Source organism: Xiphophorus hellerii, chromosome 9 (genome assembly GCF_003331165.1).
Source record: "Xiphophorus hellerii strain 12219 chromosome 9, Xiphophorus_hellerii-4.1, whole genome shotgun sequence".
NCBI lineage: Eukaryota > Metazoa > Chordata > Actinopteri > Cyprinodontiformes > Poeciliidae > Xiphophorus > Xiphophorus hellerii.
In genome coordinates, this window is record NC_045680.1 from 32,881,572 (window position 1) to 32,898,334 (window position 16,763).

Sequence of the window (16,763 nt, forward strand, 5' to 3'; positions counted from 1 at the left end):
TGGTTCACACTCCGACCACTGGGTGGTATCAGAGCACGTCTAAAATCAAGCTTAATATGAGAGGAATAAGTATCAAACGACGTTTGGCTATATATACAACAAGACAGGCATGAAGCTGGAAAGCTTCACTCATCATCAGGGGGTAAAAATGTTTAATTTGATAATTGATGCAGATTGTTATTCTAATATAAATAAAGCTGATTTTTATGTCTCTTATAATAGAGATATGTTGTTATATAGAAAGAGCTTTGTTTCCTATCAGAAACAAATTAGAGGCAAGCCTGCCAGGGGTATGAATAATTATGGGCTGTAGAGCAGCTTGTGGTTCGGACCTGGAGCTGCTTTGGTGGAAAACGTCCAGCAAACGTTTCCATCTCAGCCATCAGGAGATCCAGTCTCAAACATGGTATAGACCTTCTGAACTTTCCCCTAACCGCCTCCAAACCAAGTTCTTCACAACTTCCTCCTAATAAAACCGAAATTAATCAGCCTACTGCGCCACCTGCAGGCCATCTTGATGCTGGTTTGACCACAGGTTGGACATCCTGCTAGTGTTTGTGGCGCAGACCAGGATCGGCTAATTTAGATACAGAACAGACAAAGGAACGTTTCGGATTTGAAGAGCGGACCGGTGCTGTTGCTGCCAGGAAACGAGAGGAAAAGAACCGAGAGCTGTAGGGAGTGAAGAACCCACAGCAAGTGCCTCATGTTTTACAGGATATCGTCCATTTATCACTAACTACGTCATCTATGGAGAAAACGGCCACAAACACGAACACATGCAGATTTTTTTACTTCTTTTTTTATGACTTTTTCACTTAAACTCATGTTAACGTTGGGTGTGTCTGTGTGTGTCTATAGATATTTATAGAATAAGGAAGAAAAACCAAACTGAAGAAGAGTTAAAGTCCTCATAAATAAACCATGCCCCCTGATGACACACTCACAGCCTATTGGCCAGCTGGAGGAAGAAGTGCTCGTGATTGGATGGAGCCTCTGGAAGACCCAGACAATCAAATGGCAGCCCGTTGCCAGGCAGATTATCTTGCCAAACTGATTCGTTTCAAGCTTAAATTGTTGTGATTTGGCCTCAGGAGACATTTCGTTTCCCTGACGTAGAATAAATTTTAAATAAAGGAATCGTTATTCGTTTCTATTTGAGCTGAATGAACATCAGTCCTTTGCTCAGAAACTGATCTCTGATTCAGACGTTCTCATATCAAACTACCAGATTATCAAAGAACGACGCGGTTTGGTAGTTTCTCACTGGGTTGGTGTTCCCCAAGGCTGCGTGTCGGTTTGTCGCCCAGTGTTTTAGAGTCCCTGGTCTGAGCGGACTACAAGAAAAATATACATTTAGATATATTTAATAATCCAACAACTAATCAACAAAATTGCACTTTTCCTCATGATTTCACTGTTAAATTTGAGAGGCGGGGCTCTCCCCTGACTGGCAGAGTGGCTCCGGACCCCCGGGGGTTCGGTCCGCCCTGCGTACGCTGCCTCTTCACCTGGACAGGTGGATGGATGGAAGGAGAGAATGGAGGCTAAAAGAGAGAAACCGATGAGCCATGAAGCCTCCAGAGAAACAAGCGCCTGGTGAAGCATAGCAGCGAATCCAGACCACCTTCAGGACACCCCACCCAGAGCCCCCACGGTTAGTTCATGCTGCTCTGCCCCCGGCTCAGCTCTTCCCTTCATGCTACCGTCCAAGTCCTGAAGAGATCTAGGGAAGGAGGCAGGGTCTGTCCCAGGTTTGTTTCAGCTGGTGTCTCTGAGCCAGGCGGCCCCCTGCCTGCCCCCGGCTGCAGGGATCCACTAAGGAGGAAGGGGTGGTGGCAGCCTAGAGGGCTTCAAACCACTGCAAGTTCACGCGGCACAAAGTGATGGATAGGTAGGTCCTCCACAGAGGAATATCTGGGACTCAGTCTGATGACGTTCCCAGAACAGGTCGCTTCCCCATTGCCCCATAGGTCAGGGATTCAGGGAAAAAGGTTCAGGACTCAGATCCAGCACTACAGATATACGATCCAAGAGTCTGCAAGGAATTCTGGGACGAACGATTCGCAGCATGGGAGCGCTTAATCTGCTTTAGCCATGCCGATGCTGAGTCATTGACGGTGGAGCCGGGATCTGCAGGACCAGTGACGGGGTTGACCAGGGACAGCTGGTGTTGGAGGACAGGCTGCAGCGGCTGGCCGTAGAGGGCGTCTGCGCCTCCGGAGTCCTTATCCCAGGTACCACTGTGGAGACAGACACAGGGGTCAACATCAGGGTTCTTCCAGGCCTCACCATCTCACATTTCAGACTTCCTAAGACTATTATCAATAAATTTAAGGCCTGTATCACAACAGAAAATCTACAAAAGAAAATCACACACATATATGAAGACATTTCATTACTTGTGAAATCAACTATAGATCTAGTCACATTCTTACTTTAGTTGAAGACATTAATTATTGTTTCTTTTAATCTCTTTGCCTATTTGTCAACATTGCTGGCTCTCCGTTCTCATGAGGCTCTACTCCTTTTCCTCGGCTGTATTTCCCTCCACAGGTAGGCCTGTCACGATAACAAATTTTGCTGAGCGATTAATTGTCTCAAAAATTATTGCGATAAACAAGAATATTGTCTGAAGACCTTTTTACACTGATTTAATGGAAATGACGTAATAATGCAGGTGATTTCCTGCCAAAGATAGATACACTTTATTTTCAAAAGAACATTTAACACTGGAACTGATGAACAAAATAAATAAAACAACCAAAAACAAAAATAAAATGGATTCTTTTTAAATAGAGAAAATGGGCACATCGACTACCTGATGCAATAGTTCACACTACATGATGTTTTGCTCCTATTTTTCCCCTTGCGACAATCTTAGAAAGTTGGCCGTTCTCTAAGATCGTCGCTTGCGATTTCATAACCGATCATCCTGTAGTGTGTGGTGTGTTATGGTAGATCGTTGTTGCCGTTCCGATCCAAATCAGGGGTTTTCCCGACTGGGAGCTTAACGCAGCCTGTTGAATGTGACAGGTAACCAATCAGAAAGTGCGGATTCCCCTCCGCGCTTTCTGAGGGGAGATTCCGGAGGGGAATCCCAAACAGCTGACACGGCGCAACCCGAAGTCCAGCAGACATTGGAGATGATATGTGGAAACAACATTAATGTTTATTCAACATTTTGTGCAAATAATATAGAAATGACAAGGGGAGGAGTTGGAGCAAAATTGCTACTTTTCAGCTGTTCCTCGTTAACGTGACGTAAATAGGTTCTAATGATTTTCACTCAGTCAGAACTGACATTAGCCACATGCATTGCAGGTAGATTGTAGTAAAGCATTGATTAATGCCCAGTTTTAAAATTAGTTCACTGAACTTGTAGCCATTATTTTGTGCCCATTGTTGGACACCACACGGCAGGAACGAACCCGATCGAACCGTTATACCTAGGATTTCTGTCGGCTAATGTGTGGTCTGTCAGGTTTTGAAAATGGGCCGACAATCGGCCGCCAACTCTAAGATCGTGTCGTCTGCGCCGAGCTTTACACTAAGGAAATGAGGTCAGAGGTCAGTGGAGAGCACCGGAGTTGAGCCTTTTTTCATTCAGTGTCATTAACAGAAAGAGAAAAAGGTCGGAAGAGACGATAAAGCCGATAATTAAAATAGAATAGAATAGAATAGAATTCAACTTTATTGTCATTGCACTGTCACAAGTACAAGCAACGAGATGTAGTTTGCATCTATCCAGAAGTGCTCTACGAGATATAAATATTTATTTACAGATGTACAAGACTATGTATGTATGGACTATAAGGGGTTATAGCAAGAGATATAGATATTGTGTATAAATATAAATATGGGAGCTATATGCACAGATTATACAGAATATACAAGAATGTTAGGGAATGGATTATAGATAAATAATGGCAAATAAAATTTACAGGTTGTATGTGTGTGTGAAGAAAACAGTCCGTGATGTGTGTGTGTGTGAGGATAGTCCATGTGTTATTGTTGTATGAGAGGATAGGGGAGTACAGTCCTTATAGTTTATGTTTTATGTCAGGAGGCGTTCAAAAGCGTGACAGCTGTGGGAAAGAAGCTGTTCCGGTGCCTGGTGGTTCTGGTCCGTAGGCTTCTGTAACGCCTCCCAGAGGGCAGGAGGGAAAAGAGTGTGTGTGCTGGGTGAGTGGAGTCCTTTGTGATTTTCCCGGCCTTTTCAAACACTGCTTCCTGTAGATGTCCTTGATGGCAGGGAGCGGTGCCCCGGCGATATACTGGGCAGTTTTCATCACCCTCTGCAGCGCCTGCCGGTCGGAGACAGAGCAGTTCCCGTACCAAGCTGTAATACAGTTGGTGAGGATGCTCTCAATGGTGCAGCGGTAGAAGTTCGTGAGGATCTCTGAGGACAGGTGGTTCTTCCTCAGGGTCCTCATGAAGAAGAGGCGCTGATGCGCCTTCTTAATGAGTTTGGAGCAGCTGGTCGTCCAAGTCAGGTCCTCGGAGATGTGGACTCCCAGGAACTTAAAGGTGTCCACACGCTCCAACCACTGTCCCCTTAATGTGGATGGGTGGATGTGGGTCAGCGTTCCTCCTGAAGTCCACGATAAGCTCCTTGGTCTTCTCGGTGTTCAGCTGCAGGTTGTTTTGTCGCACCACTCAGCCAGACGGTCTGCCTCCTCCCTGTAAGCGGCCTCGTCATTATCTCTGATGAGGCCGATCACCGTGGTGTCGTCTGCGAACTTGATGATGGCGTTAGAGCCATGGACAGGTCTGCAGTCGTAGGTGAAGAGGGAGTAGAGGAAGGGACTCATCACACAGCCTTGTGGCACTCCGGTGTTTTATGATGATGGTGGATGAGAAGTGGTTGTCCAGCCGGACATGTTGAGGTCGACTGGTCAGGAAGTCGAGCAACCAGTTACACATGAGTGAACTGATGCCGAGGTCTGTGAGTTTGGTAATGAGTTGTGATGGATGACAGTGTTGAATGCTGAACTAAAATCTAAGAACAGCAGTCTGGCGTAAGTGTTCTTACTGTCCAGGTGAGAAAGGACAGAGTGCAGCGCTATAGAGACTGCATCCTCTGTGCTCCTGTTCTGCCTGTATGCAAATTGGTGGGGGTTTAGTGTGGGGGGGAGACAGGACCTGAGGTGTGCTAGGACCAGCCGCTCCAAGCACTTGGTAATGATGGGGTAAGGGCTACCGGGCGGTAGTCATTGAGTCTGGTTGGGTTGGGATTCTTGGGGATTGGGACGATGGAGGTAGACTTGAAGCATGGTCGGTACCACAGCGCGGGCCAGGGACAGGTTGAAGATGTCCGTCAGCACTCCTGCCAGCTCCCCAGAGCACGTTCTGAGGACACGTCCAGGTATGCCATCAGGACCCCGCAGCCTTGTGGGATTTAATCTGCTCAGAGGCCGCTCCTACGTCAGTGGGGAGGAAAGTCAGTGGCTGTTGGCCTGGGGTGGTAGCTGCTTTGGTTGCAGTTGTGGTATTCCCTCTCTCAAAACGAGAATAGAAGTTGTTAAGTTCGTTGAGGAAGGAGACATCAGTAGAAGCGGGGTGGTATTGGGGTTCTTGTAATCTGTGAGAATCTGAAGGCCTTGCCACATACGTCGGGGGTTGGCGTTAGAAAAATGATCCTCCACCTTCCTTTTGTAGTGGTGTTTGGCCTTCTTGATTCCCTTCTTCAGCTCAGCCCTGGCTGCACTGTAAGTCTGTGCATCCCCTGACCTGAAGGCGATGTTGCGGGCCTTCAGCAGGAGACGAACGTCTCCGTTCATCCAGGGTTTCTGGTTGGGGTACATGGTAATGCGTTTGCAGGTGGTGACACGTTCTATGGTGGTGGAAATATGGTTCAGTACAGATGAGGCGTACTGATCCACGTCTGTATGGTGGAAAATAGTCCAATCTGTATTCCTGAACCGGTCCTGGAGCACAGCGTCTGAGCCCTCTGGCCACACCTTTACTGTCCTCACGGTAGGTTTCACACGTTGGATGAGTGGTAAGTACCGAGGTGTGAGGAACAGGGAGAGATGGTCTGATTGTCCGATGTTGGGGAGGGGGTTGTCACATTGTAGGCTCCAGCCAGATTGGAGTAGACATGGTCCAGGGTCTTGTCTCCTCTGGTGTGGCAGGAGACATGTTGGTGGAATCTAGGAAGAACTGTCTTCAAGTTGAAGTGATTGAAATCACCTGCAACAATAAAAGCAGCCTCGGGGTATTTGGTTTGGTGTTTGCTAATAGCCGCATAGAGTTCTTTCATGGCTAGGTGTACACGGCAGTGAGGATGATCGAGGTGAATTCCCTTGGGAGGTAATAAGGTCTGCATTTGACCATTAAAAACTCCACATTCTGTGGCAGTGACTCTCGGTAGTAGCAGAGTCCTGTGCACCAAGCTTTGTTAATATAAATGCACAAACCTCCGCCTCTGGTCTTGCCGGAGTCATCTGCTGTCCTGTCGGCTCAGTGTGTGTGGCGTCCACTTAGCTGGATAGCATTGTCCGGGCAGCTGTTGTTTAGCCATGTTTCGGTGAAAAACATGACATTTGAGTCCATAATCCGTCTGTCACTCGTGATGGATAGTCGTAACTCGTCCATTTTATTAGCCAGAGAACGGACATTGGCGAGGAAAATGCTGGGTAAAGGGAGCCGATATGGTGTTAGCTTTAGCCTAGCTCGCACCCCTCCACGCTTACCCCACCTTTGTTTACGTTCTCGTCGTGGCCTGCGTACCCTTCCACCCGGCCGGGAGAAGTGAGCAGCCTCCGGTGTTCTGGAGATCTCTGGGATGAGTCAGAGATCGGCGATCATAGAGTCAAAATTGTAGCTCCAAAGGTCCAGAAGTTCGTGTCTGCTGTAGTGCAGCAACGCTGTGCAATTCCGAAAAAAAAAGTCCAGTCATGAATAGATAAAAAACCACTAAAGAGCAGATTCTGGAGAGATGCTGAGCCTCGCGTTGTTCACGCGCCGCCATCTTGGTCAAGAAATGAGGTTGATAGTTTTAATTTATCGTGCGATTAATTGATTTATTGTTTTTCGCTACAGGCCTAATAACAGGAACAACTTTGGTTGGACTTGTTTCTGTTGAAAGCTGGACTCTACCAAGGTCACCTTGTGTTACTGATTCTGCCCTTTATGGACTGTTTCTGGCCAAGGCGTTGATCCCTTTTGGGTGTCTTGGGTCAGATAATGTAGTCTGATTGGCTTCATCAGGCAGTGATCTGCAGCTACCACTGAATCGGTTCTCCGCCAACATGAGGATCAGCGCCTCCAAATCTGAAGGTCCAGAAAAGGGTAGAGTGCCTTCTCTGGGTCAGGGCAGTTGAGGAGCTCAAGACATCAGAATCTTTTTCACAAATGATGGAAACACATGGTGAGGTGATCCAGCGGGAGGAGGTCCAGAGGAAGACCAGGGTAAGCTGGGAGGAAGGTGATGGATGGATGGATAACTGGACCACCATTAAAATCCACTGAAACCACTGCCTTCAGAGTTTTGTGTCACACCAAAAGACCAGTGGCAGTAGAAGCAGCAACTGTTACCCTGGGAGCCGTCAGCGTCACAGGGGAGCCAAACTGTGACCTCTCTCAGGTCTGTTCGCAGCTCTGACAGCAGCTTTGAGCGTCTGTGGCTCTACCAATCTTAAGCCCTGTAAAGACGAGACTTTTGCACAAAATGCACCTAGCATCTTATGTCGTACAGGCAAATAGCAATAAATCTGCATCAAATTTAGCTACCTTGTCTCTAGTTACCCTTGATAGCAAGAGACACTAGCTAGCAAGGGTATGTTAGCAGCTAGTTAGCGGTATCCACAACTGCCTCAAGAATGTAATGAAGATGTCTGTAGATGGCTCAAATTGAAAAGTCCCCTGAGAAAAAATAAAACTACACAGAATATATGAGATTTAAAAGTCCTGCCATGACATAGTTTAAGACCAATGATTAACGTTTTTTAAGGCCAACTTATATTTTAAAAATTAATTTAAGACATTTTAAGGCCTTATTGTTAGCATCTGAGCAGACCTTGGACAAGCAGCTAAAATAAAGAAAAATATCTGAAGAACTTCTGATCCAATATAAAACCGCCCATTGCCTGTAGGGGGCGCCAAACCCTGGGTGGACCATGGAAGGGTTCAGACCACCAGACCCATTCCTCTGTGGGTGTGTGTGTGTGTGTTGTCTCTGATCGGCCGGCATCGATTGCCAAACGTTCATGTTTCACCAATCTCCCCCTCATCATCCTCACTGCCTGGCCAAGTTCAAGTTCATCCTCATCTTACATCATGTCTGGTTGCTAGGGACGACCAGACGGCCTGGGACGTGACTGCCATCGCCAAGGAACCCCCCCACCTTTAAACACTCCCTCACTTTACTACCCGTCCATCCTCACTCCTCTTTCTCAGCATTCCTCTCTGGATCACTTTCTCCTCTTCATCCTGGCATGTACTTCACACACACACACACACACACACACACACACACACACACACACACACACACACCACAACACACCACAGCACTGATTTAAAGTGAGCACACACACATCTGGAGACAGAAGCAGAGTTTAGGAAGCGTGTTGAGAAGAACAGGAAGTTTATTAAAACGGAGCCGGATCACTCCAGTGTTTCTGCTTCTCTCTCCGTTTTCTCTTGGTTCTCGCTCCGTTTTCTCTCCGTTCTCTCTCCGTTTTCTCTCCGTTCTCTCTCTGTTTTCTCTCCGTTCTCTCTCCGTTAGCTCTTGTGTGTTGCCACGCGGCCCTCTCTCCTGCTCGTTGTAATTCTGCTGTGCGCGCAGTGATAGAGGAGAAGACTGGAAGGTTAGTTTTTTAATCAATACAACTTGCTGACGCTGGGACTTTTCTGGCCCGCTCTCTCTCTCCCGCTGTGTGTCGATGTCTCTCGCCCCCCGCTGCAGTAGCCCCCCCTCTCCTGAGAAGACTCTGAAGATGAAACTCCCACCGGACCAACCGGACCGACCGGAGCGGACCAGACAGCGGTAACTCAGACTGCAGGCGCTGGGGGACATGGAGCCTTTTCCTGGAGGTCCGCTGCCCCCCGGCACCGAGTTGCTCAGACCGTCTGCAGGTCCAACTTCTGGAAACAGAACCGGTCCAGAACTCTCTCTGCTCCTGATCTGAAACTGGGCTGGAGTAGGGTTTGAATACAGACCCAGTTTGGACTGGAAGTGAGGAGGGAAACACCTGGATGGGGTCAGACAGAGCCTGAAACAGAGACCGGACCCTACCCAGTTTGGACCCGGATCGGTCCGTTTCTTCTCAGGTTACGATAATCTTCTCCTGGGTCGGTTCTGGTCCAGTTCAGGAACTCAGATGGAATGGTCACAGAACCAGCCCAATAAGCAGAGATGATCCAGAACCAGAACCAGAACAACTACTTATGGTTCTGGTTCTGATGGTTCGTTTTCTCTGGACACTGGTTTCCCACGGGTAACCAGCTCAGTGCCCAACCGCCGGCCTCCAAGCACACAGACTGTCATGATGGTTGCCTTGGAGATGGAGGGGGCGGGGCCATTGAACTGCGACCCCTCTACCCCCCTCCAGTGGTTCTCTCTCTCCAGAGACTGTCGATCGCCCACACTGAGCCACAGTTAGCAGACAGATTTAATAAACTTCAAAGTATTTTTACATTAGAAAAGAATTCAGCCTTTTGTCTGAAATCATTGGATTGATAATCCATCCATCCATTTTCTGTTCACCTTTTGTCCCTAATGGGGTCGGGAGGGTTGCTGGTGCCTCTCCAGCTACGTTCCGGGCGAGAGGCGGGGTACACCCTGGACAGGTCACCAGTCTGTCGCAGGGCAACACAGAGACATACAGGACAAACAACCATGCACACACACACACTCACACCTAGGGAGAATTTAGAGAAAGAGACCAATTAACCTGACAGTCATGTTTTTGGACTGTGGGAGGAAGCCGGAGTACCCGGAGAGAACCCACGCATGCACAGGGAGAACATGCAAACTCCATGCAGAAAGACCCCGGCCGGGAATCGAACCCAGGACCTTCTTGCTGCAAGGCAACAGTGCTACCAACTGCGCCACTGTGCAGCCCATGGATTGATAATATCTGATAATATCAGATAGCATCTGATATTATCTAATAATAACTGATAATATTAGATAATATCTAATAATATCCAATATCAGATAATATCAAACAATATCTTTTAATATCTGGTATTATCTAATAATATCAGATAATATCTAATAATGTCTCATAATATTGCTTAGGATCTAATATCACATAATATCTAATAATAACTTATCATATCTGATAATATCATATAATATCTAATAATATTTAATAACTGATAAAATGTTATAATATTTCACAATAACTGATCATATTGGATATTATCTAATAATATCAGATAATATTGGATAATATCTAATAATATCCAAAATCGATCATATTTAATAACTGATCATATCAGATAGCATTTAAATATCTGATCATATCCAACAATATTACATAATATCTAATAATATCTGATCATATCTGATAATATATAGGTCCTGTGTTAGAATAATGACTCTACAAAACGAATCTTGGTAAAAGGTTTTGCCCATCCCAAATTTCATCTTGGGACATAAACAGAAAGTTTTCCTTCTCTGCAGATTTTAGATTTAAGAAATTCCTCGCAAGTCCCAGAGAGGAAGAGGGAAGAAGACTGCATGCAGCTTCAGCCTCAGCAGCGCCTCCTTGGAGGCAGAGGAGGAACAAATAAATAACCAACTGTTTCAGTGACAAACACCTGGACCACGTTGGCCTCTCAGAGGGGTGTGTGTGTGTTGTGTGTGTGTGTGTGGTGTGTGTGTGTGTGGGTGTGAGACAGAATCAATAAATCGACAGACTCGTTCACTGCAGGTCACCCACACACACACAGCAGAGCGATGGAGCATGTCTGAAATGCCAACAGAGGACTCCCAGCTTATTGCTTTCTGTGTGTGTGTGTGTGTGTGTGTGTGGGTGTGCGTGTGTGTGTGTGTGTGAGCGAGAGAGAAAGATGAGTTAAAGCATGACCAGGCCAATCGTTACACTCTTCATAAATCAGCTGACAAACACACCCTGACCTGGACCGCTCCCTACAGCACACACACACCCACACACACTCAGACAGCATGAGAAGTGGATGCTGCGTTCAGTGACCAACTGTTCTGCAAGAAATAGCAGATGAATATTGTTCTGTGTGTATTTGGATTCTGTGATTAAAATACCAGAGAGATAAAAGTGTCACATGACTGATCAGCTGGCCAATCACCAAGCCACGCTCAGTTAGCCACGCCCCTCAGCAGGGTCACATCCAGATGTAGAGACAGAACCCAACATCTGTCCGCCTGCAGACCCTCTGCTGATAGCTCCAGAACCTGCACCGGGTCTGGAAGGTTCTGATGTCGGTAGGTTTCCAGTTCAGAGGCTTTTGAATTGATTCTTGACTCATTTCCAGTTTTCAGGAGTTTGAAGCTTCGGTCTCCATATTCCATGAATGGATTAAAGTTCCACAAACATCTACTGAACTCTTTGGTTCCTGATGACATCACAAAGGGAAACTTCTACAAAGATTTGCTTGTGTTTTTACTGCTGAAATTTTGCTTGCTTAAATTTAAAATGTGGTTCTGAAATCCAAACAGAAAAACCCGAGACGCTCAGGGCCCGCAGCAGGAACCGGCAGCAGAGCCAGGAAGCTAACCAGAGCGTTAGGCTTCCTGAGCTAGCCATAGCTGGACATCCAGATGTTCCAGACCTGCTGCACTTCCACAGGAAGTAGTTCTGCAATCCCGCTCAGACCTGCTTGGACCCGTCTGGGACCTGACAGGTGTCCCAGAACCGGCCGGGGGTCGGGGCCTTACCTGTGGCTGCTGAGGGATATTGAAGCCGGGGGTCTCGAGGGCCGACGCTGACGAACCGCTGGGATGGAGATGTGGTGGGGTGGAGTACGCTGCACAGAAAACACACACACACATACACACAGGTGAGTAAGACATGAATATGTTATTAATAGGTATGAATTATCAAACTTTAAAACGTTGATGTAGCTTTATGTGTTAACACCAAATTACTCTATCATTTGTTGTTAGTCTAAACTTTCTTCATCTAATAGATCCTGCAGTATTACAAGCAAGATGTCAACAGAGCAATAATGAACTTTACATTTCAAACATGACGTTATGCTATGTAGTGCAATGCGCCTCTCGACCAGTGAGAGGCAGCAGTGCACCAATTGAATGCAGTCTGCTGAAGATAAGAAGAAGTCTCATCTTGCCCCAAGTTACAACAGCCAGAACTCCTGAGTAACAGGAAGCAGAAGTAAGTCACCTAATAGATAAATTAGGCATGCTTCTTATAATTTTAGATTTTCTTTGAGAATAAAACACTGACTATATTTCTATTTCTAGGAAAAATTAGCTTTCAGCAATCTAAGTTAATGCTAGCTTGCTGTAACTTAATGTTAGTTAAATGTGTCAACCGCTCACTGGAAGGTTAGCCCTTATCTTAAACATATTTTAAGGGCAGATAGAGTTTTCCCCTCCAATCTAGCAATTCTAAGCTTCTATATTAGTCATTGTACCCCTTGTGTGTTTTATTGAGAAACTTGGCTGATGTGACATGGTTCTTTGCTAACTTTAGCCATATGACGACTCGATTTAGCCTAACGACACATGGTGGGGGACAAAGAACGCTAATGAAGACTTGCTAAGGGTGTGGAGGATGCTAATGGGGAGGTCCTAATGGGGACCAGTCACTGCTTCCAGGAAACAAAGATGAGAAAATCTCCCAGTTAGAAGAGCGCTACAGGAAGGCTGAGAAGGAAAAAACTCTCTCCAATAAAGTACAAATACGCTTAGAGTTAGGACTCCTGAAACAATATTTGTTCCAAGTTAAAGAATAAGTAATTCTGTTTTAGTTTTTTAATCAATATTTCAGAAGTATAAAACGCTAACCCAGAAGTTAAACTCTGTGGAATAAAGCAAAAAATTACTTGTTCTTTATGTATTTATTCTAAAACTATGCTGGTATTTTAACTAGTCTGATGAGTTTCACTTTACTTGAGGTAAAGAGAACAATATTTCTGGGTTTCAGATGACGTAGCACCGACGTCACCCAATGCAGATGGAGGGCCGGAAGTAAATGCAGCCCATTTATTTCTGTTGATCCAGCATCAAAATGTCTAAAGTCTGAGTCCTGTACGGTTGTTCCAACCGTTCTGATAGAGAGAAAGATAAACGTTATTTTCGTGTTTCGAATGTAGTGGTCACAAGGAGTTAATTTTAAAGAACTTACCGAAAAAAGAGGAGGAGAGTGGATCAACGATCTACAGTTAAAAACAGGAGGTGCAGAAACTAACAATGCCAGCTTGCAGCGCCGAGTTTCTAACAGACAAGGATCGCATCGTTTAAATTGTATTTTCAGATATTTTACTGGACAGTTACTAAGAAAGACAAGCATTCATATGTAAGGTAAGATATATTATTTCTATGCCTTAGCTTTGTTGTCCTCAGAATGCTAATGTTGTTAGCAGCTAGCTCAGTGCCGAGTCCCGGACAGAAAATATGTTTATTCAATGGGACTTTCATGCTAAATAAAAAAAAATAGCTACATAAATGAAATGTAACCTCCCCAGCCGTACAGCCACAGTGAGCTGGGACTGTTCCCCCACATGGTTGGTGTCCACAACACGAATTGTTGACCTACATTGGACCTGAATCCTACACCACTCAACATTACACCTACAACTTCTGCATGAATTTGGTTTACAGAAGCTAAATAAATTATTTACCAGGAGATCCAAGCTCCGTAGAAATAGCATGGGTTAGCTTGTTGTTAGCGATAGCATCGTTATCATAGACTAATTACTTAAAATATCACAACTCACCTACTCACCGGCAGAAACAAGTCCACAGCCATTTAATGCTTCTTTTGATCCTAAATTTGACCCAACCTGATTTTAATGATTTTAAAATGATTTATTCTCCAGGCTTTTGAAAAACTGTCTCCTGGCTCATGTACAACTATAATCTGAGGTCTGCGGCTCCAGATAGTTAGTTATGTGGATCGCCTCGATGCTGTAAATCCTCAAGATTATAAGAGAAGTCTTTTTTGCAGAGAGAATACGGATCATAAACTAAATATACACGTGTTTTTTTAGATGCCTCGTCTGTTTCATTCAGCCTATTTAGGGGCGTTAGCTGCTCACTGTGGTCCATTTTGCTCTGATTTGAGCCGGAGAAATCCACTTCCGGACCTCCATCTGAGTATCGCGCATCATCTGGGTCACGTGTCTGAAACCCATAATTAATGGCTCTGTTATTACAGAGTTGATACGGTAATAACCCTTTATGACATTTTTAGAACTGGTGCTACTTGTTGCAATTTACCTGAGGTGAGAGGAAATATTAAAATGTTTATTAAAGCTTTTGACAGAGTAATAAAACTTAATGGCATCTAGAACTAGATGTTCCCCTTCACCTCAAGTAAGAGGTAATATTAAAGACACCATCAGCAACGTCTCAGGACTATCAGCTAATGGATCAGAACCAGAACCAGCTGACAAATCAGAACCAGGATCTTTATGGTCGGACCGGTGTTCTGGTTCTGGTCCGATGGGCTCGTGTTACTCACTGGGGGAGGAAGGGGAGTTGCCACCCCCCTCTGTGGACGAGGTGGGGGGGGGCTTGGTGTCGACGGGCAGCGGGACGGGCCGGGCCATCGGAGGGGGCGGCGGGGGGGGCAGCATGGGCGTCGGCAGGAACGGGTTGTGGACCTTCGTCTGGGAGCTGCTGCTGGGCTGAGGAAGAGGAGGGACAGGAGTCAGAGAACAGGCTGGATCCAGAACCAGAACCAGAACCATGCAGCAGGAACCCAGAGAGCGGTGACAGTTTCAGCATCACTGATGATTTACATTCTTGGATTTGATTTATTTTCACATTTCTATTGAATATTTGCAGAACCTGACCGGATCCAGCTGAACAAACATCGGCGCCGGCGCCAGTCCGGTTCCCTAACGGGCCGTCCAGAAAACTGGGAACTCTGGGAACAGGAGGTTCTGGTCCAGACTCGGTCCAGTCTGACTTCAGCTCTGCTTGTTTACTACAGGACTGTCCCGAGGTCGAGTGAGCAGAGGCGTGTGTGTGTGTGAGTGTGTGGGGATGTGTGTGTGTATCGATTGGATGTCTAGACGCAGATATATCAGCTATCAACCTGAAACCACACACTGTATCATTTTCTGCCAACACACACTGACTCGCCTGCACATAAGTGTGTGTGTGTGTGAGTGGGCGTGGGCGTGGGGGTGCATGTGTGTGTGCTTACATTGAGGAGGCCCACCTGTCCGGCCTGCTGGGCGGAGTCAGGACACACCAGCTGGACGAACTCCTTGAGCGTCTCCTGTGGGTGGTAGCGGATGGCCGGGTGGGAGAAGTAGGAGGCGGGCTGCTGCAGGATGGGGGAGGAGAAGTGGAGGCCGGAGGGGGGGGCGTGGGGGCTGGCTGTGGGCACATGGGGGGGGGGGGGGGGGTTCACCTGAAGGGGGCAGCACTGAGACGGTTTTAGTCAAAATATTGCAGAACTAAACAAATTTACACAAAAATGTCAAAATTAGCTTAGAAATGTAAAGATCGAACCCTAAATAACATAATTAGTATCTCAGAAAAAAACAGATGATTTGTTAAATGTTCTGCTCCAGCAGTTCTCCCAGTATGTGGACCAGTACTGGGACCCATCAGCCTCTCCATAGGAAGCGCTAATCCTGCTCTGCTTCTGACCCAGTTTGATCAGTAGAACCAGTGGTTCTGTGTCTCTGGTTATTTTTCTCAGCTGTTTTTTTTTTTTAATTGACTTTGTGATTGTTTCTTTTTTCTTTTTTTTCTAAACAATTTTGTGGATTTTTTTTTTGCCTGGATGATTTTTTTGCTGTTGAATTTGTAATGTTTGTTGTTTTTGCTGCGGCGCTGGCAGGTTATCGGTTTTCTGGTTCTGCTGGAGTCTATCGGGCGGAACCAGTTCTGTTTACATTCAGAACTTTGTTTTTTTTATTTATTATATATATATATATATTTGTAAAAATGTTTTGATGTCTTATTTTTTTTCAGGAGTTGTAAAATTTTCAGAAAAATGTTTAAAAAATGTTTTTGTTCTGAACAAGTTGAGAAACCGGAGCAGTAAAGGTTCTGTCAGAATCCAGCCCAGCTCAGGTCCAAACTCCAGCAGGAAGTTCTTCACCTGATCGGATGCTTCTATAGTCACCGGGTCAAAGCTCTGATGGCTGAACCCGACTCTGGTTCTGGTTGGCACAGGAAAAAGTATTCACACATCAGGGTTCTGATGGGTCGGTGGCGCTGCTTCTCCTCCATGAGGCGAGCACACCTCAAGAGTCTGGGGACCGGGACCGGTTTCTTCTGTCGTTCAGACATTGTCTCTGGTTTCAGACTTTGTTCAGTGTTTCCAGTTTAAAATAAACCCTTGTTGCCACGGTTATAGCCAAAGCAAAAACGCCAAAAGTCCTTACAGCTGCCCACCAATGGAGAAATGTTTCTGTGGAACCAGTTACCCAATTGGGTCGGTTGACCTCAGTCCTGATCAGCCCTGCAGCTGATTAGTCTCCGTCTACCTGCCAGGCACTGCTGCCGCCCCCCTCAGGTTAAAATCTGTTTATTGTGATTTAGTATGAGATATTTTCTTAGGCTGCTTTCACACTGCAGCCTGAAGTGACCCAATTCTGATTTTTTTTGACGTAATGAGACC

At 46.0% G+C, this 16,763-nt stretch overlaps 1 protein-coding gene and 1 long non-coding RNA gene across 2 annotated transcripts; both read right to left on the reverse strand.

The window, feature by feature from the left end:
* Positions 1-806: 806 nt before the first annotated feature.
* On the reverse strand, positions 807-11,944 carry LOC116725202 (uncharacterized). Its single transcript, XR_004340347.1, has 2 exons — positions 11,873-11,944; positions 807-2,243 (listed from the first exon to the last, which is right to left on the reverse strand). It is a non-coding gene; the product is annotated as an uncharacterized LOC116725202 (long non-coding RNA).
* A 2,675-nt stretch (positions 11,945-14,619) lies between these two features.
* On the reverse strand, positions 14,620-16,432 carry LOC116725926 (nuclear factor 1 A-type-like). Its single transcript, XM_032572341.1, has 4 exons — positions 16,386-16,432; positions 16,242-16,302; positions 15,333-15,542; positions 14,620-14,808 (listed from the first exon to the last, which is right to left on the reverse strand). Exons 1-4 carry the CDS (start codon positions 16,430-16,432, stop codon positions 14,635-14,637), a joined length of 492 nt encoding a protein of 163 aa, XP_032428232.1. The 3' UTR covers positions 14,620-14,634.
* Between the last annotated feature and the right edge of the window lie 331 nt (positions 16,433-16,763).